Raw genomic sequence first — 25,609 nt, forward strand, 5'->3', positions numbered from 1 at the left:
AGGTTTTGTAAGTTCAGGGTTCTAAAATAAGTTTGAAAATTAATTTTCAGAAAACTAAGCTGCTAAGGCTAGGAATAAGTGAAGATGAAAAGGTGACGTTTGGTAACGAAAAGATTGTTCAAGTGGACAGCTTTATTTAACTTTGTTAGTATTATTAGTAAAGATGGTGGGTGCAGTGAAAATGCTACAAGTAGAATAGCCAAGGTCCGAAGTGTTTTCTTACAGTGGAAAAAAAAAAAAAAGAATAGGAGGATAAATCTGCAAACCAAGATTATAAAATTGAAAACTACAGTCATGACAGTGGTCAAATATTGTTCTGAAGCATGGACACTTCGAAAAACAGAGGAAGATTTGCTAGATGTTCTCCAGACAAATCAGCTATGGGTCGTTTGGGTACCGACTGACTGACCGTATTTCAAACAGTTGACTGTATAAAAAGCATGGTTCAATCCCGCTTTCTAGGGCTATAATGAGAGAAAGGTTGAGATGGCTGGGGCACGTTCTACGGATGACAGATTGCCAATGATTGTCCTTTTGATCAACCGTCTAGGACTAAAAGGAAAATTGCTTCAAAGAAAATAGAAAATTTACTGTTGATTTATGAGGTAGAAAAAAAAATGCTGTTGTATAACATTTCCTGGAGTGTTTGTAATTGGTATTCTTCTCTTTTCTTTTTTTTTCTTTTTTTTCTAGTTCGTTTGGGTAAGGCTAAATGGTGATTTCCTTAATATTTCTGTATTGTTACTTTGTTACCTGTTGTTATTTATTTATTATTATTTGTATGTTTATTTATTATTTGTTCTTCATTTGTTCATATTATCTTTTTTGTTATCTCTTTATTTCTTTACTATAGTTCTTTATTTTTTAATTGCCAAAGCATTACAGATGCAGTTCTCTTCAATTTCCAGTTTTATTGGGTTGTTTTTTGTAATTACGTATAAGAAGAAAGAATCGCAGCTAATACTGGCTGATCCAGGTGATTGCGATACTGCCAATGTTAGCTGAACCGGCAGCAATGCAACATAATTTCTGGAAATCCATGCCAGTGATTTTAATTTTATGTTGGCCGTCACATCTCTGTTTTTCTTTCAAGGTCGGCCACGTTCAAAGTCAAGAACAAGAGCTCAAAGCAACAGCAGCAATGAGGCAGAATATTCTAAGGAAGAGGTTGATGCTGTCAGAAAGTAAGTTAAAATAGTTGAGTTTTTAGAATCCTTTATCTGCAGATTAGCCGCCTGACTGTCAGTCTCTCATGTTGTCTGGAGTACTCTGCCTGGGTCAGCCTAAGGGCGTCACTTGTTTCTTGCCTTGGGAAAAATTGTAAAAATCATTTTGACTTTCGGATTTTTTTTTTTTGGCCACTCTGTGGTAGATGTTTCTGGGCCAAAATGGAGATGTTTATGTTTTTATTGCATATGACACTTTGTTCTAGCTTGTTTTTAGGTGATAGTTAGCGACGGGGGGGAGGGGGTGCTGTTCATAATTTTCTTTTTTAGTGTGTGTTTACTTTTCCCCCCTGAAATCCTGGTCATAGAGCCTTGTGAGGGGTGTATGACTATATATTACATTTGTCGTTCAGTTTAATTTTGAATAGATCTATACATCTACCATATTTTTCTACTCTGAATGTGTCGTTGAATATTAAAAAGAAAATTACTGGTTAAGAAACTGTCTGATTAATTAACTAAAGGAATTAAAAATTGAATAAACTAATATCTACTTAACCTTTGCCTTGTTCCAAACCTGATAAAAAAAAATCTTCTTTTTAGAAGACTTTCACTAACACTTTCATGTCAGCATGAAAACATGGAGCAAAAAAAGAAAAAGAAATTCAAGAGGGTGTATACCAGAAGTGCCTAGATTTTTTCTGTTTTTTTTTTTTTAATCTTTGCAATATTTTACGTAATGGATAGTCACCTTTTTTCTACGATTCATAGAATAAAAAACAAATTACATTAGGGGAAAAACCATTTTTTAGAAGATCAACTGATTCTCCACCCCATCAATTACATTAACAATACTTCTACAAAAACAAAGAAGCAAACAAGAGAAAGCAAGTTTGAACCATGATGATCACTAACAACTTTCACTTATTCTGTATCACACGTCGATAAAATTTTGATATGCTATGATTTGAATAAATAAATTGTTCTAATTATTATATAAAGTCAATTAGATGTTCTTAACTATAAGCTGATATTTAATGTTATTGCAGATTTAAATTATTGACTACCTTATTACGTGCAAATCTTGGGCTTCCTAATCCATGATGTGTCTCTAGATTATGGTAAGCTCCGGAGTTCAAAATCCACACCGACTCTGTAATTTTTATTTTTTTAATGTAGAAGTGAATTGGAAGTAATGTAAAATGATCTTATCCTTCTTAATTGGCAATAAATTCGAAATCTCTTCAAATTCCAATATTAAGCTTAGTGCGTTTTGTTTGGATTTACTTCTGGAAATTGGTGAGAATATGAAGACCTCAAAAACATTTACCTTCAAAAGAAGCAGAAAATGCCTTATGGAAAAATATGTTAAAGTGCCCTCACCTATCTTTGGGCATAAAGGCATACTTCTTAATCGTTCCATTCCCCCGAAAAAAATCTTATCAAACCTTCCAAAGTAGTTGCACAATGGATGCTATTGTCAACGCTGGTCTAATTCAGGAGAGAGCCCGAAAACATAAGAACAATTGAAAATTTCACCCAGGTTGTTTTTTGGGATGGGATTCTCTGTCCCTTACCGCCTCTATATATGAAACCCTTATGCCTCCATATGTTTATTTTCTAATTCTCTTAAAAAAAAAATATATATATAATTGTATTATTGTCTAATTTTCAGCCTATCCTAAATGATAGAAAATCTGTGCCATTATTTTCTATCTAACTTTCTAACTAAAAAGTAATAATTCTCGAAGCTTGTTTTTAGTCCTTAATTTGTTTTGAACAGTCGGATAGTTCGGGCATTCATTAGAGTATATAAAATAAAGGCCATTTGAGGCCAGAACCGAAGTAGGTACTTTACATTCAAGTCTTCACTATAGCTTTAAGTCACCAGTAAAGAGCCACGTATACGGTAAGTGACATTCCTAAGCTTCCCCCCCCCCCGCCCAAGGATAAGGTGGAAAATCTTGCTAAAATGTATCAAAATTTTTGACAGCATGTCATCCAAACATATATATTCTTTGAACGATCAGCCCAACTTATCTCACATTTATAGCTTGGATATTTAGCATACACACGTACTTGAATAGATATATATATATATATATATATATATATATATATATATATATATATATATATATATATATATATATATATACATATATATATATCACCGATGCAACCGCACAAACACATAAAAAAAAAGAGACAGAAGGAGAAAAGGAAGACTGTTTTCCTAAATTAGTGATTACTATAGACCAGCACTTGAATGAGGCCTTAACCCTACTCATCCATACAATCACATAGGTCAAACAGCATAGCCATACACAATCAACCATAAAGAATAATCCATGGACAGGCAGTCATGTCGTCAATAAGTATAAGTCGTCATTTACCAAACAAAAAAAAAAAAAAAAAAAGACAAATAATTCAGAGGCAACAACCCAACACAAGGGCTCATCAGGAGAATACACTTGCCTATAGGGTTTCGCCACTTTAAATTCTCGACCCAGCCAAATGTTGTGGCTACCACAGAATATCCATGACATCTCCGTGTCAGGTATCACCCCCAAAACACATGCCTATAAAAAAAAAAAAAAACAGAAAATGTAAAACAACCAAGTAACACCAAAACAAGCTTATCCTGTTAATATATCCCTCTTTTTAGCAACAATAGGTAAACTAAATATGATAAATTTTACCAAATCACAAATATTAACACATTGCAAAAAAAAATTGAATGAACTAAACAATTATAGAATTCATCTTTACCATGTGGCTATTTAAAAAAAAAAAAATCCGCTCTATTAGAAACACAATTCAAAATAAATGGCGCTGCATCATCATTTGTCGAACCTCCGAAATTAGTTGAAAATTTCTTTAAGTATTTCCAGATAATTCTTTTGATATTTATTTAAAAGAATCAATTATATTGATTAAAATCAATATAATTACTACAAATCCTTGCATAACGAAGTAACGGTGAGAAAAACGCCGAATACGTGATATTTGAGTGTATGTTACTTTCAGGGAATGGGAAACTAATCGCTTCAAAATCAAAATCATCCGTTTTATTATACATTTTAAAACTTAATTTATTATTATCACAAATATTAATATTTAAATCTAAGAAATGATCTTCATGACCAGCGCCATGACTAGGTTCAAGAGTAAGCTCTGATGGATATATATTTTTAGAAATATTAATGAGATCCTTACAATTTAAGACCAAAATATCATCTAAATATCTTTTATTATTTGACAAAACATGTTTTAAATTATTTGGATTATTCTTATCCATCATATATTTATATTCTAGTTGACTTAAAAACAAGTCAGCTATAAATGGGCTGGCATTCCCCCCCCCCCCCATGGGAATTCCCACGATTTGCTTTTACAAATCACCGTCAAATCTTATATAAGTATTGTATAAAACAAATTCTAATAACTCAAAAATCATATCCAAGCTGTAACATCTCAAGTTAACTGTGGTATTAAAGCAATTTGTCCATATAGCTTTTTGTTCAGTTTGATCGCGAATGATACTCTCTTTGCTCATTAATGTCATAATCTAGCTCGCGCAATCGTCACTCCCAGTCAAGTATACTGAACAGCGAATTGTCACGCTCCATGAGACAAATTATAATCCAACAGGAAATGGAACCAGGTGGATCTTAATTTACCAAAGCAGTGTTTTTTTCCCTCTCTCAAATTTCTTTTATTTCAGGATTAAAGCATGTAAAAACTACTATGAAGTATTGGGTGTTCAAAAGGATGCTGGTGAATTAGATTTAAAAAAGGCATACAGAAAACTAGCCCTTCAATTTCATCCTGACAAAAATAAGACACCGGGAGCTGCCGAAGCGTTTAAGGGTTAGTCTTGTTAATTAGTCAATTTCCTGTTGGGTATTAATTAATTTTGTAGAGTTAATTAAAACCACCAACTCCCCAAAAATTGATTTCACTGCTTACTTGAGCCTAGCCAGACACCATTGGTCTAAGCATTTTTACTTTCGACCAATCAGAGTTAATTTTGCTTGTCATAAGGAGTAATGATTCGCCAAAGGGATTTTGCCAATATAAGCACGCATGTGTGTGGCGCTCTAGAAGCACAACATTTTGCTCATAGGACGAACTTTAGGCTGTGCAGGAAGGATTCAGACCGTCTGCTTAATTGTTCAAAACTAGCTAAATGTAGGCCTCTCTCACACCTGCTTAGAGAGTGGGTTCTCTCCTGTTAAGTGTCTTAGATGCGAGGGACTATATCCCTGAAAAACCGAATGAAATGCACTTTTTACGTTTTAAGATTAAAAGGGTATTCAAAGAATCCTGCAACCTTGTTGTTTAATGAAGAAACCGCATATCACTTGAGAAAGTTACCTCATGTTAATTAGAAATTTATTTCGAAGTTCTTACAAAGTGTATATTAGTTAGTTGGAATGTTTATTGGAATACATTTTTTCCCAAGCCTTACAGCTTAAGAAAGCCTCCATACAAGTCTAAGCGGTAGGACAGGGGGGAAGGAGGGGTAGAATGCGGGTGTTAAGTAAAAAAAAATATGAATGAGGTGAACACTTCCAAATTGTGTTTTTAAATTCAGAATTACGATCTTGAGTGACCTCCTCTTTCTAGTAGATATGTCTGCTCATAGGTCTGTACTCAAGGGGGGAGGACCTGTCAAATTATATTTTCGTGGTAGAATATGTACTAATGTGATTTTTTTTTTAAGATAGAGCTTCTCATGGGGAGGGGGGATTCTTTTAGATTTTATGAGGTGTTTTTTTTCCTTTTTGTATGCTGGTATCAGGACTGCTACCAAGTCCTTAAATTCAAACGAAGATCCATTCTAAAATAGAATTTATTTCCCTAAGTCCCTTTTTTGCTCTTGCTAAGAGGTTGATCTCCTGAAGGCTGTGAGTAGACGGGTGTTTTCTTCGTAGTCTCCTTTCGACTTGTAGATTTGTAGTTTTGCTTGTATGTTGTTGTAGAATATAATATATTGCCTGGCAATATAAACAGCCTAGCTGAGCTTGTAGCAGTTTCTTTAACCTAGTACAGAGTGAACCTTAATCCCAATAACTGAATCTTCAAAAATGCATTTTCAAGATAACTATGTTCTGAGAAAATTTTTCTAATTACCACTGCTTCAGAAATTGCAACCTTTATCTGAGTTCGACTGACCAATAATTTGTTATTACGACAGCAAACTTCTTTTTTACTGGGGTGTCTGAAGCCCCTCAAACATGATATCAAAATATATTCAAGAGGCATTGTTTGTCAATGAAACTGGCCAACATGGCTTACGTTCTGTCTGTACTAGAATACGCGTTTCCCATTTGGGGCCCAAGCATCTTGTTAAACTCAACCAAGTCAAGATATTGAGGCCATGCAAATATATGTTTTTAAAATTATGATGGGAGAAAGCTATACTTCTTATATATAAAAAAAAAACAGTTGAATTACTGGGGCTTGACTCACTCCACAAACGCCACCAAGATTTGGTAATCAATTTTAGACAAAAATTTTAATAACCTCAAAACACAGATGTATTCTCCCCACCCCCGAACACACACGAGAAGACAGAACAATTTGGAAATAGTTACTGCCGCACAACACGATATCAGCATTCTTTTTTTTCCCTTTTTCAGGGGTCTGTTTAACCGCCTAAAGTAATTGTAATTCGTGTTGGTGCAATTTTTAGTACCTTGTAAACAGCTCAGTTTTAGTGCTTCTTAGTGGTATATCGAGTATGTCAAGAAATGTGTCTGTGTTCAGGACGTGATCTATGTTCAGAATTCGTTCTTCATGTTCTGAATCAACACTGTTTGGCAACAAGATTCCGTCTGAAGGGGGCTCTTACCAAAGAGACTTAGCAGTTATTAAAAGCTTTAACTTTTTTGCACCCAGTAAGATTTCGAAATGATTTTCCATCACAGTGTTTTATATGTTGTCAGAAAGTTATTTGTTACCAACAGAAAAAGACTTTCTAGTAGACCAATTGAAGCTAGTCTAGTTATCTGGATTTAAATCAAAGTTGGGAAGGATTAATGATAGCCGGAACAAGGTCAGATAAGACTGCAAACTCGTTTGTTGTCGTAAAACAGTTTTAATTATTTTATATGGTCTACAAGCGTAGTTTCCAATATTTATCCTTCCAGGAGAATATTCTGCAAAAATACACCGTTTAAGAATGAGTAAACTTTGAATGGAAACGTGTGTTTAAGGGATGAGTTGGAGAGATTCAAAGGGCGTGCGTTTGGTGTTCCTGGTGCTGAAGATTCGAAAAAACTGGCTGCAAAGTCCGCAAGAAAAACTAACTCCTACCTAGAAGAACAAAAGGCCTTGAAGGAAATAAGTGGGAAGGAGTGACAGGGTTTGGAAGAAGAAGAGCTGCTGAAAGAGGAGCAGGTTGGGGAAACTTGTTTGCAAAGATAAGCAGTAGATTTCCAAAATCTGCAGATCTCTAAAAATCTCGTAAGCGAAATAAAGAGCTTTTGGTTCTAAGGAGCTGGCTGCCAACGAGTTGTTGAAGAAATTCAAAAGTCAGCTAAAAAATGGCAAAGAGAATATGGTCAAGATGTAGGCGGCACAGGCCATGACAGAAGGTTGGAGATACTCTCGAAACCGCCCTAAAGACGATAGAGTAAAAAAAAAAAATAAATAACGGTGGCTGATCACATCACTGTTCTTGCAAAAGGCGTAGAAAGAGAAAAAGAAGTAGGCTGTTGTCGGGGATTCCTCAATTAGCTGTAACTAACAACAATGCGTTAAAGTGGTCACTTGAGGTCACTTTCAGCCGCGTTGTTGCTAAGGAAATTGTGGCCTTCTCCAGTTGGGAGAAATTTGAAGTTTCCATAATGGAGAGCTGTTGTTTCCACTACGTTTGATTTGTGCTTGGTTACACCTACCTTACGCCTACCTCAGATAAGGGTGCCAAACATGGGCTATTCACCTCAACTCTGGGTACCCAGAAGACTGTTAAGAGTTCAAATGTTTTCAATTTTTACTGTCGTTTAATTGCATTTTATGTATTTAAATTTTTTATACGATGATGAAAAAGTCTAAGCATAAAAACAAAAGTTAAAATAAAAACTAAGCAAATTACTTCCAGTCTTTATTTTGCTATGGAATTCATCAGAGCAAATTTCTGCTCCGTCTATTTTTTCCCCTTAACACAACTCGGATTTTCTGTTTTTATTCTTTTCTGTTCTATTTATTCTGTTTTATTATACTCAGGTCCTGACATGAAGATCACAAGCTTAGATTTGAGGGTAAAATACGAAATAGTGTTATCTTGGACCAATTTTTACAAAATATTGTGTTTGAACAGTTATTGTTCCTTGAGAGCGAGGTGAGGGTCTTTAGGGACAAATGTTGGTAGAAGGAATAGAGTTTCATTTATTGTAGTTTTTATATTTAAAGCTAATGTGTCTAGTTCAAGGTTCAGTGAGTTTGGTGCATTCCCTGTAAATATACACAGCATATTTTATTAATAATTAAATAATCTTGCAACTTGTAATTAACATTAAATCAAAAACGGTTAAAAAAGAAAGTTCAGTAAAGTTATAAATACACTTAATAAAAATCTGAAAACGGTTAAAAAAGAAAGTTCAGTAAAGTTATAAATACACTTAATAAAAATACTTAATAAGCTTAACAAATTCTTAACACAAGATATTTAATATATTGAAAAATACTTGACAAATTATATCGTTGTCAATTTGTGCCATTCAGGGTAAGTGTGAAATTTAGTGTAATTATTATTTCAGTCTTTCAGATGCCACATGTCGTATTTTGCTCTTTTTCTTGGGTTTTTGTTTATAAGTAATCGATTAAATGATAGCTTGTCGTTTTAATAAGGGTGTTCCCTAGAAATAAAGATTAGTGCAAAAAAAACCTTAAAAAATTGGTTATCAAATTTTTGATAATTCCTTTAGAAACCAGTTTGACTTAACTTAATAACAAAAGGTATCCCTGCTTTATTCTCGTTCTTAAATACAGCAAACAAACATACGAAACTTGGATATATATTTTTTTTTTTTTAATGATTGGTGTATTAATTCTTTATTGAAGGTAAGATCACAATAAGTAAAGTTGGCTGGCGTAAGTAAGTAACAAAAGGTCAAATAACAATTGTACTTAAAGGCAATTTGAATTCAATATTTCTATTGTGCTTTTCAAACAGTTCGTGGTAACGAACTGTAGTAAGGAGCGACCCGGCTCAATAGTAACCAAAACTCTAAAAAATAGAATTTTGATACCAATACATCCATCAAAAGAATCGCATTTTAATGCTGATTTTAAATATATAAGTTTCGTCAAGTTTAGTCTTACCAATCAAAAGTTACGAGCCTGAGAAAATTTGCGTTATTTTAGAAAATAGGAGGAAACGCCCCCTAGAAGTCATAGAATCTTGACGAAAATCACACCATCAGATTCAGCGTATCAGAGAACCCTACTGTAGAAGTTTCAAGCTCCTATCTACAAAAATGTGGAATTTTGTATTTTTTGCCAGAAGGCAGATCACGGATGCGTGTTTATTTGTTTTTTTTTTTTTTTTTTTTTTTTTTCCAGGGGTGATCGTATCGACCCAGTTGTCCTAGAATGTTGCAAGAGGGCTCATTCTAACGGAAATGAAAAGTTCTAGTGCCCTTTTTAAGTGACCGAAAAAATTGGAGGGCACCTAGGCCCCCTCCCACGCTAATTATTTTACCAAAGTCAACAGATCAAAATTCTGAGATAGCCATTTTATTCAGCGTAGTCGAAAAACCTTATAACTATGTCTTTGGGGACGATTTACTCCCCCACAGTCAACGTGGGAGGGGCAACAAGTTACAAACTTTGACCAGTGCTTACATATAGTAATGGTTATCGGGAAGTGTACAGGCGTTTTCAGGAGGATTTTTTGGTTGGGGGAGGGGTTGAGAAGAGGGGGATATGCTGGGGGAACTTTCCATCGATAGTTTGTCATGGGGGAAGAAAATCTCCATGAAGGGAGCGCAGGATTTACTAGCATTATTAAAAAAAAAAATGAAAAAATAAATATGAAAAAGTTCTTTCAGCTGGATGTAAGGAGCAGCATTAAAACTAAAAACAAACAGAAATTATTACCCATTTGAGGGGCTCACCTCCTCCTAATACCTCGCTCTTTACGCTAAAGTATTTTTAGTAATTTCAACTATTTATTATACGGCTTTTGTGATTCTGGGGTCATTCTTAATGAATTGGGACAAAATTTAAGCTTTAGTGTAAAGAGCGAGGATCTGACAAGGGGGGAACAATGAGAATACAAAAGTTCTTTACGTAAGCTAATTTATAAGTTACGTAAGTCTTTTACTAATAAAAATATTCGTAAAAAATTAAAAATTCTAGTTGCCTTTTTAATTAACCAAAAAATCGGAGGGCAACTAGGCTTCCTCCCCCGCTCTTTTTTTCTCAAAATCATTCGATCAAAATTATGAGAAAGCCATTTAGCCAAAAAAAAAATGCAAATTTTGTTTTAATTATTCCTCTGCGGAGAGCCAAAATCAAAACATGCATTGATTCAAAAACGTCCAGAAATTAAATAAAAAAAACAAGTTTTTTTAACTGAAAGTAAGGAGCGACATTAAAACTTAAAACGACCAGAAATTACTTCGTATATAAAAGAGGCTGCTTCCTCATCAACGCCCCGCTCTTTACGCTAAAGTTTTTTACTGTTTTAAAAAGAAGAATTGAGAGAAAGAGTCAAACTTTAGCGTAAAGAGCGAGGCGTTGATGAGGAAGCAGCCTCTTTTATATACGAAGTAATTTCTGGTCGTTTTAAGTTTTAATGTCGCTCCTTACTTTCAGTTAAAAAAACTTGTTTTTTTTATTTAATAATAAAAGAAATAAAAAAGCTTTTAATATCACTTATGTTTCAGGGTCTGTTTAGTCTATTTGCAAACCTAATTCAAAGCTACAGATGAGTAATATTGATTTATTGTCACTATTATATTGAGAAATAAGTTTAGTTTGTATTTTTCAGCGATTGGCAACGACTTTGCCATTCTGAGTGACAAAGAGAAAAGAAGAAAAAAAAAATAACTAGCGATTCGTGAAAACTATGTTTACTGTAAGTAAACATAGCTGGCGTAAGTAAGTAACAAAAGGTCAAATAACAATTGTACTTAAAGGCAATTTGAATTCAATGTTTCTATTGTGCTTTTAATAAAAGAAATAAAAAAGCTTTTAATATCACTTATGTTTCAGGGCCTGTTTAGTCTATTTGCAAACCTAATTCAAAGCTACAAATGAGCAATATTGATTTATTGTTACTATTAGATTAAGAATTAAGTTTGGTTTGTATTTTTCAGCGATTGGCAACGACTTTGCCGTTCTGAGTGACAAAGAGAAAAGAAGAAAAAAAATAACTAGCGATTCGTGAAAACTATGTTTACTATGAAACTCGGTTCACTATGTAAAAAAAACCGCTGATTTTTTTCAATTTTTCTTATTCACAGCAGCCTCAGTTGTTTCTTCCTTCTTTGGGAGAATCATTCCTTGAGAAAATTCTGAAAAGGGAAACATTCAAAATAATGCTATTAGACAAGTTTAGTTTGTATTTTTCAGCGATTGGCAACGCCTTTGCCATTTTGAGTGACAAAGAGAAAAGAAGAAAGTACGATTTATATGGAGGTGAGGAGGACCAGATGGATACACATGGGCATTTTAGACACTCATCACCTCGTGGACCTTACTACTCTACTAACTTTGAAGGTCTCCTTACACTTTATTTATTCTTGGTTTTAGTAATAGCAGTAGTAGTGAAAGTTATATCAGATTAACGACGCTTCTTGACTGCTAAGGTCTTTGTGTCGGCCCTGCAGTTTGTTATTACAGCTAGGTTCTCTGGGTCGGGTAATACCAAGCTGAAATCAAACCCACTGCGCCACCAAAGGACATCTTTGACTTTACCCTGGATGTATACATTTCATCATTGTTACAGAGCAAGTTGAACGAACCAAAAATTTTGTAACAAACACTGGAATGGGTTGGGGAGGGATCTTTTGAAGTAGCCTAAGAAACTGCATGTATTTTTACATCTTGTAAAAATTACACAACTGAGAATCAGTATAGCAAGGGGTTTCCTGTGGGGGGGGGGGTGTAGTAAGTTTAATTTTTTCTTTTGAAACTTGGCTTTATGCTCGATTTCGAAGATTCTTATAGGGAAGTGGGGTCCCCTGAAAAAGGGGCAATGTCCACATGGAAAAGTTAAAAAGAAGATATATTATTGATTTGGTATTAACTTATCAATAATCCAGGCGAGAAAATGTTCAAGCTTGCATTTGGGCTCGGTCCTACGTTAGAGAATGAATAATTTGCTTAAGTTTATTCTAAAAGTTCTGAAACAAATCTAGCCATGACCTTGACAAACAAACCATGATTCTGCTTCAGATGTTTCAGTTCTGCTTTGCCTGGATATGTTTTCAATCACTCCTTAAATTTAATTCAGTTTAATGGTGCTTTACTTATTTCTAGGGATAGAAATTTTACAAAGGAAAATCAGAGGCTTAATGCCGGTTCTGATTTAAAACAAGAGCTCTTAGACACGAGGTCCTTCTAAATATCAAAATTCATTCAGATCTGATCACCCACTCTTAAGTTAAAAATACCAATTTTTTTCAAATTTTTCCTCTCCCTTCAGCCCCCCAGATGGTCGAAACGGGGAAAACGGCTTTATCAAGTCAATTTGTATAGGTCCCTGACACGCCTACCAATTTTCATCGTCCTAGGACGTCCAGAAGCACCGAACTTGCAAAGCACTGGACCCCCCTAACTCCCCAAAGGGCGGATCCAGTCTAATTACGTCAATCACGTGTCTACAACATTTGCTTATTCTACCCACCAAGTTTCATCCCGATCTCTCCACTCTAAGCGTTTTCCAAGATTTTCGGTTTTCCCCTCCAACTCCCCCAATATCATCAAATCTGGTCGGGATTTAAAACACGAGCTCAGAGACATCAGCTCCTTCTAAATGTCAAATTTCATTAAGATCCGGTCACCCGTTCTTAAGTTAAAAATACCTCAACTTTTATAATTTTTCCGAATTAAGACTCCCCCAAATAGAGTGGATTCATTCTGGTTATGTCAATCACGTATCTAGGACTTGTGCTTATTCTTCCCACCAAGTTTCATCCCGATCTGTCCACTCTAAGCGTTTCCCAAGATTTCCCATTTCCCTCCTCGAACTCCCCCAGTATCACCGGATACGGTCGAGATTTAAAATAAGAACTCTGAGACACGAGGTCCTTCTGGATATCAAATTTCATTAAGATCCGATCACTCGTTCGTAAGTTAAAAATACCTCTTTTTTTTTCTAAATTTTCCGAATTAACCGTCCCCCCACTCCTACCCAGATGGTCGAATCGGGGAAACGACTGTTTCTGATTTAATCCTGTCTTATCCCTGATACGCCTGCCAAATTTCATCGTCCTATCTTATCTGGAAGTGCCTAAACTAGCGAAACCGGGACAGACACACAGACAGGCCGACAGAATTTGCGATCGCTATATGTCACTTGGTAAATACCAAGTGCCATAAAAATCAGTTTATACAATAAATAGAGATACTGTTAATCTTAATATTCAATTTTTAGTGATACTACAAAGAAGCTGAGCCTATGACCTGCATTAAAATGTCGGCTAATCTTTTTTTTTCCGTTGAATTTGTAACTAAACTATTAAATCAGAAAGGTGAAAAGGTGCAAAAAAAGAAAGATGCTATTTCGAAATTTTGAACAGATGCCTTCGGAAGCTATTTTGGGGCCGGGTACCAAAAGAGCGAATGGGAGGGGGGCTAGTTTGCCTTTAATCACTTAATTGAATGAATTGCCTTTAATCACTCTCAGTTTTTAATTGAATGAAGCCTCTCCGAAGTTTTTTAGGACCACCCCTTCCATATGAAGCTGTCCTGTAATAATACAGAAAATAAAATAATACGCTGAAGGTTTGTGGTTCTTTACCATTGGCAACGCTAGAGCGTTGTCTCTGACAGGGGAAATTTTGGAGGCGCTTTTGACACCTCATTTTGGAATTCTTCTATTGTATACTAAAAATGGGTCCATTATTCAACTACTCGCTGGATTTGTACATTCTTTGCTATCACTTAAATTCTGAGAAAAAAATAGTTTTGTTAAACAGCTTTTATTGATTCTTTTTATGCATATCCTGACTTACCTTTTTTAATTTTGCTTTGAAAAATGCATCTTAATATTGCTCTTTTCTTAACAAAATTTCGATGTTTAAGGATCTCGAATAAATAAGTTTAATTTGCAAAAACTGTAGGTATTTGAACAAAGCCCATCTTTTTTTCTTTTTTTTTCCTTTTTTTTTCTTTTTTCTCAAATGGAAAATATTGACTAAACCTTTTGTAAATATAAAACTTTCAAGTTTCGTCATAAACTATTATGTAAATTCTTTGGGCTTTCGAAAAACGATAATCGCAAATTGTGTTCGAATGTGATTGATTTTGTTAACCAGTTTTTGGTACTAGTTTTCGAAGTCTGACGGATGCTGTTGATAAGAAAGAACAATGCACCTATCCTATAGGGATACTGTTGAATACCAAGTAGAAAAGGGAATCAACTGAGCTAGGACGAGAAAAAAAAACTATTGTGCATGCTTACTTATTTTTCCCCATTTAGATTTAACATTTCGTAATTCATACAAGAATTATTCCAAGATCTTAGCTGTGGTTTTCTATAAACCTTGCAAGTTGTGTGAGTAGCTGCGTTTCTTCTTTTCATTTATACGCCATTATTTTTTTTTATTCTTATTTCATATTCATTATCTATTCATTTCATATTCATTATTTCATATATTCATATTCATATCTTTTTTTATGTTCATTATTTCATTATTCTTTTCTTTCTTAACGCTAAATTTTGTAGCAATTACAACTTAGTATAAACTGGTCCAGTTTTGCTGCAAGTTTTATTTATGATATATATTATTTTTATTCTTGTAGCGGACATTAGCGCAGAGGACTTATTTCACATGTTTTTTGGCAATGGATTTCCTGGACAAACGGTATACACTCGACGAGGAAATCGTTGGGAATCTTCGAACGGCAGGTATCAAGACACGAGGCAATCTCACCAGGTATTTGTTGTGAAACCAAATTTCAATTATTATTTTTGCAATTAGGCTATACATTGTTCCTAACGATGCTCCATGAACTGGTTCCAAAAGCTATAAGTTCAATAACAAATGTATTGGGGAGTTTTTAGAATAGGAACTGGTGCTTATGTCGAAAAAATTACTGACGCCATCAAGTGTAGTCCGATTTTCCTTTTTAGCCTATCCTAGAACTGTCGTATAGACGTCTTTCATGCTCTTGAAATTTCATGGTAGGGTAAGGAATGCAGAATTATGTAAACAGTGGGCCTACCGGCCTGAAACGAGTTAGCCTACACAACCTAGCCAAAAATTTTCCTATCCTGGTTAACCTAGGCCTATTGTATGGAGATTGAATTTTGAATTAAAATTATTATTGAAAGAAAATGAATACTGATTATTTATCAGAGAAATGATTCTTGCAGAGAGATTTCAGCTATTATGAACTTTTTTTAGTTTGTGTGGCTAAACTATTTGGGACATGACTGGGCGCCATTGCTCTAACTTTCAGGGCTTGGATAAGATATCCGATTAAATGACAGGAAATCAGAAGCCGACAATTTCCTGGAAATCGTAGAAAAAGCACTCAACTTCTTGGGTTTTACGCCAGAGATAGAGATATTCAGTTTTAATGAAACTTTACATAATCAGAAAGTGTGAATTTGCTGTTTTCTTTTTTAATTAGTAAATGGATCAGAATTGTCTTTTTAATTTTCGTGAAATGGCAATCCACGAAATGTCCTTGTACACTTGCTAGGAAAACGCCAAAAAGACAGCTTAAAGAAATTATCATTTGAGCAGTTTAACCGCTTTGGAAGCTCCTTGTGGTGAAACCCGCTTTGATTGACAAGTTTACCAACAAAAGAGACGCGATATTCCCTGCTTTTTTTTAGTCAAATCTCGTAGTCAAACTACAAATAATCGAAAGCTGTAGATGATGACTAGTCCCTTCGGTAAATTAGTTATGAGCTCTTTGTCTTTATAACGGTCAGCCGACGCTGAGACTCAGAATTATTTTAATGTACCGAGTCGCCTTAATCCCAGTTCAATGCAGATTAATTATATTAATTATTCAATTTTCTTTGAATTTCTGTACTTTTTTAACAGGGTTGTCAGATGCTACACTGTCAGTGCCGCTGGCTGTTTTAACCCCTATCTTCTTATGTTAAATGCCTAAAATCCAACTCTTATAAATTGCTCATTGTCCGCACCTTAGGACGGAGCCATACAGCGATTTTTCCATGCCATACACGGAGAAGTTTACCATTGTCCGTGTTGGAAGAATAAACAATTAAAAATAATCCATCAAAACCCAAGGGACTTGTTACTATTTTTTAAAGCGGTAAAACGAGTGACGTCTGCAAGAGACTATTCCAGATGTCACATACTCCTAAAGGGTTGAAATCAGATCAGTTGAATCAGGTAATGAAAAGGAAAACATGCACAATAAATGAATAAGGGATTTAGACATTAAGTTGTGGGTTTAGTTACTATCTATTTTTTGCATAAAATTTATCGCTTTATCACATATAAGGAAATGTAGCCTAAAACAAAATAAAGATTGTTTTTAATAAAACATTTATATAATCCGGAAATGTGAGACATGGGGCTGGTTCAAATAATAGATAAGGATCTAGGAAAAATCTGCTGAAGGTCTCTTAGAATACCAGGACGTCTACACACTTTCATTTGAGTTTTATCCCATTCCAACATGGTCTAAAATCAGGCTGGGCAAAGTTTTTCCCTAAAGGGCGGCTGCATAACAGCGCTCAAAATCGTTGAGAGTCGTATAACTATAGTCAAAATATAGCTAAAATAGAATTTCGTTATAACATTGAAACAAAACGTTTTTATAACGATGAAGAAAGTGGGATATTGTTTGCATGAAACTCCATAAAATCTCGTTAAATAAAGAAAATAATGAGGCATTATATTTCTGCCAATAAAAATAAGAAAATCCGTAATAAAAGACGGCCATAGAATCACGTCACAACAAGCACACTGCTTTACCTCCAAAATTATTTAGCTGTTGGTCCTTCTTTAAATGTGCTATTCATTCCCAATTTCTTTTTTTTTAGTGGTATTTATTGTTGATTCGTCGTCTACCTAACTTATAATGGTCACAAAACTGTCAACTAATCTCGAGCTATACGTCATTACTTTCGGTTAAATGGAAGTGCAGCTACTTAAAAGTACTTGGAAAAATTTTCTCAGAAATATACCGCGAAATATAATCCAATTAAAAATATTTATGTAAGATCTATGGGAATATACTAAATATGTACTGAATATACGACGGTGAACTGATGCTCTGTTTTGTAATGCAGGGCCCGGAAATCGATCTTCGCTGCATGAAGGCTGGGTGAGAGGCTTGCTACTTGTCCCTGTAAAAAGACCCAGTGACTGAACCGTCGGTTCAATGGCCTGTGCGCCAATAATGGCTTTGGAGTGTTTTTTCTTAGTTGGGGAAGTATATTTATATCGGAATTCCTTAAATCGTTCAAAAGCAGGGCGGCTAGACATGACATGATATAATTTCATTGAATTCGTTAGGCGTATTATTTATATCATTCAAGATAAATAATTCGGTTAGATTAATCAGTTTCTGCTCTCGGATTTTTTTTAAGTTGTTTGGAAAGCTGTTAAAATTGTGCGTGTTTTACACGGATGATGGTTCGGCTGTGGGTAATTATGGAGCTATATCTTTATTATATTTTCATGGATTTTTTGAAATTTTTGGAAAGGTGGTAAAATTGTGCGTATTTTTTAAATGGATGATGGTTCTATTGTGGGTGAATTTGGACCTATATCCTTATTAAACTTGTTTTTTTAGAGAGGGAGAGAAACAGTACAAATTTTTTTTATGAAAACCAATTGGGCTTGCTAAAAGTTCGTCAACAAAACAAGTAGTTATTTTCGCTACCACAAATATCAATTAGTAGTTGTTATTATTGTCCTAAATATTGCTCAAGAATTGTCTTAGCAATGCCATTGTGCTGATATACTGCTCTAAGTCTAATATTCTTACAAATTATTTTCTATTTTCAGGTTCCTTCCAATTGGGGTCTAATCCTTCAACTTTTGCCGTTCCTCATTCTAGTCTTTTTGTCCATCCTTGGCAACTTCCTAGCAGCTGACCCAGTTTTTAGTTACCAAAAAACCTCGTAAGCTCACCTTACATAATCATTTTGCTTCTCCATTTCCATCTAGGAATAGTTTTTTTTATGCTTTTATGGTTTAACTTTTGGAAGTAACAAGGACAGTAAAAATCAAATCTAATTTTTGAGGTTATGTGGAAATTTTCATAACCTACCACATTCGACTTACCATAGTTGACCATGGTAAGTCGACGTTCGGCTGACCATAACTCATAGTTACGAAACTTTCCATATTCATCTTAAAAATTAAGAGGAATCGGTAACGTAGTTCAATGAAAAAGACAAGAATTACATCAGGAGTTATGAAGTTTTTAGTTGCAGAAGGCAGTGTCGTTAATTGGAGGACGTGTGCCCCTAGATTTTTGTCCCCTCCCCTTCTCCTAGATCTTGAAAAATTTCCTTTTTATGGTATTTTTCATTGAAAATACCTTTTTCTTTTGTATTTTCATTGAGAACGACGATAACTCCCCCCCCCCCCTAGGTGTTGAAAATTACATCCCCCCTAGATATCGAAAATTACATTCCCCTCCCCCTAAATCTGACGTCATTGATTCTTCTGAAGTTGTGATTGTCTTTGGTTATGAGTAGATTTGTTAACTTTAAATTTTTACGGACCGAAAGCGTTTGCAAATTTAAGTAATTACTTTTGCTTATTTATCTTTATGGTTTAAAGTGACAACACTGTCGAAAATAAGTTACCGCCCTAAAAACCTAACAATTTTATAAAGAAAAATGTATTTTTAGAAAATCATAGTTTTCAAGCATGGTTAGACCTAAGAAGGGAAATCATAAGAAAATATTGAAGAAATTGAAAAAAAAAATTCATTTTGAGGCAAGTAATAGGTCCTAATGTCCCGTGTGCGTGTGCCTATACTGAAGCTTTGTTGTGTCTCAAATGTGTCATAAGAAATGGTAACATCTATTTTCGAAATTTGCGCGTTAAAATACTACACATTTAAAGTACCAATGACTATGAAGATGAAATTCGAGGGTTTGAAGAGGTGAAGAGTGAACTTACACGGTATTTGTTATTTGCAAATATAGAGAAAATATATCAATAACAGCTAATGGTTTTAATCAAGACAGTTGAAAATAAATTTAGAACATCCGAATATTTTTGTTTCGGAAGCCTGCATCAAAGGAAAAAAGAAAAATTATGCCGAGCAGCTAAAACGTACAAGAAAAAGAGAAACGGAAAAAAAATGATAAACCCGGTATATATAAAGAAAAAAACGGATCATGACTGGACAAACTTGAAGAGGTTAATCTACTTCCCCCAGAGTATTATATATATAAAAAAGTGTATTTAGTTTTTAAACATAATTTTATTAAAAGATAATACAACTAATACAGTGCAACACAAATAATACAACAATTATATGAAGTAATTCAAAGAAACCACAAAATTTTAATGGGTGGGTTCAAGCCCCCTCCCTCGAGTACAAATTTGCTTTCTGGAACAATGTGAGAGTTAATTGTTTATTTTTTTTTTCGTTGCTAAAAGCTCTCCGGATACTAAGCCAAAATTTGTTACTATTTTTGTTAATTTTTATCGGGCTTGGTTAAAGATTTTACATGTTAGTTATATGTTTTCATTTTTGTTTGTTATTGAAAAGGTAGTGTGGTTTAAGGAATTATTTATTTACCGGGTTGGTTACTTCTTTGAATATACACAGTAGTTTCTGAAGTACTGAGGACCATAAAAATTAAATTTTATTCTTTAACTGAAATTTGAAAAATGAAGTTGTTAAGTGGAAACTTAAAAAACTATACACGCCTTTAAATTTACTAACACCCTGGAACTCAATTTTTAATGAAAAAGACATCTCTATGTAGTTGGATAGCTTTCCGTAGTGTTGAAATTTTGATGTCCTTTGTACTTAAAACGTTAATAGAATGAAAAAATGATAAATAGCTAATTTGTCGCTACATAGCTTTTAATTCATAGCTAAATAAAAGTTTACATGTAAAAAAAGTTTATATGTAAATATAAAGTTTATATATAAAAGTTTAATATAAGTTAAAAGTTTCTTTTACCGCTATGTTATGATTACCATCCAGTTTGATCATTCTCCTATACAATTATTGCATCCGGTCCGGTCAGTTTACCAGTCAAAGAATTTTTTCTGGGGGGGGGGTCAATATGGAGGACGCCTCCTTGATATCTTCTTTTTTATTTCCCCCATGGAAGGTAGGTGAGGTCAAATGTGGCTGGCAGTGGTGTCAATTGGGGGGCAGGGGTATTGTCCCTCCAAAGATCCCTCCCCCATGTAGCCGAATATGAATACTCGATTGCTGTAGGGGCTCCTGTAACCCTGTTTGCATTACTATAAAGATCCGCAAATACTTTGCATGGGTAGGCTGTGGCATTGATGGGATACCGTTGCAACTTAAGAGGATTAGATGGTACTTCAGTGGTTGTTTTCTACACATGTTACAAATATTTTAAGTTGTAAGTGGAGTAAGAAGATACAAGGTAAAAATATACATTTTGAGCAGGAAGGGATAATTTTGTTGAAATAAGTATGGATAAGCTAAAAACCGCAAAGAATTAAAGCTCGAAAACACTTTTTTTTTTTTAAGACCCTCGAGACAAATGTTGTTGTTGTTTTTTCTATGTGATCTGCTTTGTTAATAGCTTTCTTTTTTCTAGTAAATTCCCAATGGAGAGACAGACTTTCAACTTGGGTGTCACTTATTATGTCAAAGAAGATTTTGAAACACACTACCAAGGCGAGTCACTTAGAAGAATTGAGAGGAATATTGAACAGGATTATATTGATGCATTAAGGCAGTCATGTTATAGAGAAAAACAGTACAGTTAGTACCTTTTTACGTTCTTCTTTTTTCTGTTTTGAACAGGATTATATAGATGTATTAAGGAAGTCATGTTATAGAGAGAAACAGTAAAGTAAGCACATTTTTACGTTTTTTGTTCCTTTTTGTTTCCTTTTCCCCTCTATTCATTTTTATTTTTTTTCTGTTTTCTGTTTTTAAACTGAACGGGGATTAAGGGGAGTTTATGCTTCCTCTTCTATAAGACCTTCATGATGGGGTTCTATAGGACCTTAATAAGCATCATTTTCATCATCAAGTGTACCCGCCTGTGTTGGCTAGCTAATGAGTTACTCTACTTTTTTGCGTTTGTTTTGTTGATTTCAGTTGAATGAAAAGCTCCAATGTTTTGGATAAACAGATTGTAAAAACTTAGTAGTTTTATGTGAATGCAATTTGAAAACGCTCACTTTGTGAAACTTGTTTTGTCATTTTGAATTTTTAGAAGAAGTTCCTTATGTTTCTCAATATCAAATACTGTATGTACTACCCAATGTATTATTTTGTATAACTAATGCTAAATAAAAGCAAAACTATTCAAAAGTTGATACCTATCTCATGACATGTATATTTAGGTTACATACACTAACTTGTGTAACAAAAATTGCTTTCGAATGGTCTAATTGACATTGTTTTAAGACGTCTCTAACTGCCTGTATTTTGCAGTTCTGCTTTGCCGATTCACATATTCGCTGAAGTGGTTTTACCGAATCACATACAGCATGGTCCGTTTTGCCGAAAGTTGCTGATTTGCAGAACGAAAATGGTTATTGACTAGCAATGACTACATGGTTAGAAAAATAACGGTCTAGTTATAGCCGATTCGAAGATACAAATGTCAAAATTTTCAAACCCGTTTTTCTCGGGTTTTTAGAAAAACGGATTCAGCAAAACCACTTTCAGGCGATGTTTGCCAGTTTATGAAGTTGGTCATTTGCCTTTTGCTCATTGGCAAAAGGCATCTACTTAAAAAACTCAATATGACCTTCGGTTTCAGGTCATTTCTTTTTCAAGAGTATGTGGTACCGCGATAATGGTAGCTTTCTTTAGTTATGTAAAGGTGTCGAGTTTAAATAAATTCTCATAATTACTTTCATTTTTGCATTGGGAGTTAAATTTGTGGTGAAAAACTTACAATCTGGGGAGCAAATGCAGAAGTGACCCATTCAATAAGGATAAGCGGTAATAGAGAACCTCAATGCGCACACAAAGTAGCAGTTGACTTTAAGGTCTCTGAGGTTGTTGATCACAAATGTGAGGTTTATGGTGCAATATAGAAGTAGAAAACTACAGCACATTAAGCACATCTTTTACAAATGGTCGACACGTTACGCATTTTTGACGCGCGGTCGTTTAAGGATCATATAGAAAGCAAAATTAGCGTGGCACTCTGGCCCAAGCATTTTCCAACCCCCTCCATCTCCCCAAGTTCATGAATACAATACTGCATCTCTTTGATTCGTAATTGATAATAGCTGAAATGATCAGACTACTGTCTCAAATCGCAAAATATTAAGTACATATATTACGTGTATTGTTTTATTCTCTACCAAAGCTGGTAATTACGGGGTGTTGAAGTCACTAATATGGGGCTAAAATTGTAATGTAGAATATTTAGGGGTCAGAGACTTGCCTGCTAGGGCCCGAATTATTCAAATTAGCATTTGAACAATAAAAAAAAGTAAGTTTTTCAACTGAATGTAAGGAGCAATAATAAAACTTTAAAACGATCAGAAATTATTCAGTATGTGAGTGGGGTTGCCCCTCTTTAATCCCTCAATCATTGCGATTAAGTTTTTTTGTGCTTTACAAAAAAAAAAAATTATACAAGTCAACGAGTTTTGTGTTTCAGCTGTCGTTCTTAAAGCATTGAGACAAAAAAGTCAAACTTTAGAGTAAAAATGATTCCGTATTTGTAAGACCTCCCGAGATTTGAATTTGGAGGCGGGGGAAATACATGAAAAAAATAACGTGATGGAAACATAATTTACGTTGACCTATAAACAATTTATTTTTTTAAGTGTTGTAAAACATAGATAACCTTAAAATCCAGGACAAATACACCGTTTTTCAAGCTAAAAATGACGAATTTTGTCATTGTTCGAAACTTTCGTGTCTAGAAATTTTGTTGTATAGTCCTTACGCTCAATGTTTCTCCTGCTCAGTGAATTTATAGATGTCTTTTTGGGTAGGGGGCAGCTAGGTTGGTCATCTTATCTAACTATGTATGATAAAAGCTGGTCTCGCATAAAAAATTATATTCTTTGTATATCCTTGCTTAGCTTGTCATCTGTACATGTAGATAACATTAGAAAAAAAAATAATACGTCGGTCCTAGGGCACCCCCGAAATTTTACTGGTAAAGTTTTTTTTTCAGAATTTAGGTGCATGTTTGAAAAAAAAGATTTATTTGCCACGAAAGTTTTACATCGCAACCCTAATGTTACAGGGCTCTGTTTTGGGGGAAGAGGTACAGGTTGGGGCCTCTTCAGCATCATCACATTTCCCTCTGTTGGATGCCCGTACACCTGTCTATGCCTATTAAACTTACTTGTGAAATATGATGTGCCAACGGCTGGATGGCATTTTATTACTTGCGATTATTTACGTTTTTCTATATTAGATGTATTGTATTTTACATTTGCTCTTGTGTTTTGTTTCTTCTTATTCCATTATTCTGGAATATGATGTGCCAAAGGCTGGATGGTATTGTATTACTTATGATTATTGAAGTTTTTTGTATTAGATGTATTGTATTTTACATTTGCTTTTGTGTTATTTATTGTTATTCCATCGTTCTTAATATTCTTGTTCCACTTCTGAAATATGATGTGCCAACGGCTGGATGGCATTTTATTACTGGAGATTATTCTGTTTTCTGTATTAGTTTTTCTGTAAAGTTTTTCTGCATTAGATGTATTGTATTTTATATTTGCTTATGTGTTTTTTATTTTAGAAGAAAATCTACTTTGGAAAGCAAGAGCTTACGGGGATGCTCGAATGTTTGACAAGGCTCGTAGCTATCCAACCCAAAGCTGCGATCGTTTGCGGAAAATGGAGACCTTTGCCGCCTGACTTTAATTTTTGGATTAGTTTTGTTTTTAGTTTACTTATCGCTGTTTTGTGATACCCCAGTTAAAGTCATAATCAATAAAGCCCTTGTATTTTTTCTCTCGTTTTTATAAATAAGAATTGATGTATCACTGATCTGTCACTGTCAATTTGCTTGATGTTATCGTTCTGGCTGAAGTTGTCCGATGAGAGTTTTATCACAGTATCTTCAAAATGGGAAGTTTCGTAAGTGTTTCTTTCATGGTTTTATTGACATATTTTTGTACTAAACTTAAAACTATCGCTGTCATATGACTGACATGACTGACTGCTGCCATATTGACCAAATGTATCTTCAAATGGGAATCAAGTATCTTCAAAATGGGAAGTTTTTGTAAATGTTTCTTTCATGATTTTATTGACATATTTTTGTACCAAACTTAAAACAATCACTGTCATATGACTGACATGACTGACTGCTGCCATATTGACCACTTTACACGCAATATCAAATGATTTTAGCTAATTTTTCATCCAAGCAGAATCCCTCGCATCCTGCGTTTTCCCTCATCACAGATCATTTAGTAACCCACAGTTCTACACTGAAAACAAATCTACCCAAACCATATTGTTGTATCTTCATGGTGCTTTCTCATGATTTTAAGAACAAGCTTTCTTATAAACATACATTTTAGAAAATTTTTATCAATACTTTTGAAATAAAAAACACCCAAAACCGCATTTTGAGGTTAAGATTTTGTAATGGTATTTTAAGTAAGATCGGGTAAGCAATGTTTGAATCAATGTCGGGTTGACCGATTGCTGCTTATTTGAACAGTCTTTCAACTGACGTTTTCGTTTTTTATGGAAGCAATTTGTACGATTTTCAGTCTCAGTTATAAGGAAGAATTAACGACAAAAACCACGCTGTCTTTTTAGCATAGAAACAACAACAGGTAGAAGAATGGGAATTAAGCTGAGACAGTTAAATATTTAACCGTCAATGAATATTTCGGCTCTACATCCGAGGGCCGTCCTCAGCAAGCATGTATAAAACTAAGATAAAACTTTCAATAAAATGCGATCTTCAAAACTACAACTAAAATAGTCCTAGAATCAATGCTACAACGAAGTTTAACCAGGACTGAAGAGAAAACAACCCGTAACTAAGCAATTCATTCAAGTAAATATCATTCTAAAGCATGTTTAATGCTATTCTTGCTTTCTTGGCATTTAACCTAAAAGGTCTTTTTTGTTACAGGTT

At 34.4% G+C, this 25,609-nt stretch overlaps 1 protein-coding gene across 1 annotated transcript in view; it reads left to right on the plus strand.

Moving 5' to 3' along the window:
• The window catches only part of LOC136038767 (dnaJ homolog subfamily B member 14-like), a 44,667-nt gene extending 20,203 nt beyond the window's left edge, over nt 1-24,464 (plus strand). Inside the window, exons 3-9 of the mRNA XM_065722141.1 lie at nt 1,094-1,184; nt 4,894-5,039; nt 11,757-11,903; nt 15,153-15,286; nt 18,350-18,465; nt 21,113-21,279; nt 24,251-24,464. Coding sequence (XP_065578213.1) covers nt 1,094-1,184; nt 4,894-5,039; nt 11,757-11,903; nt 15,153-15,286; nt 18,350-18,465; nt 21,113-21,279; nt 24,251-24,369 — 920 coding nt within the window. The 3' untranslated portion in view covers nt 24,370-24,464. The remainder of the gene's footprint in view (nt 1-1,093; nt 1,185-4,893; nt 5,040-11,756; nt 11,904-15,152; nt 15,287-18,349; nt 18,466-21,112; nt 21,280-24,250) is intronic.
• The last annotated feature ends 1,145 nt before the right edge of the window (nt 24,465-25,609 follow it).

The sequence above is a fragment of the Artemia franciscana genome, chromosome 18 (assembly GCF_032884065.1).
Source record: "Artemia franciscana chromosome 18, ASM3288406v1, whole genome shotgun sequence".
Classification (NCBI taxonomy): Eukaryota; Metazoa; Arthropoda; class Branchiopoda; order Anostraca; family Artemiidae; genus Artemia; species Artemia franciscana.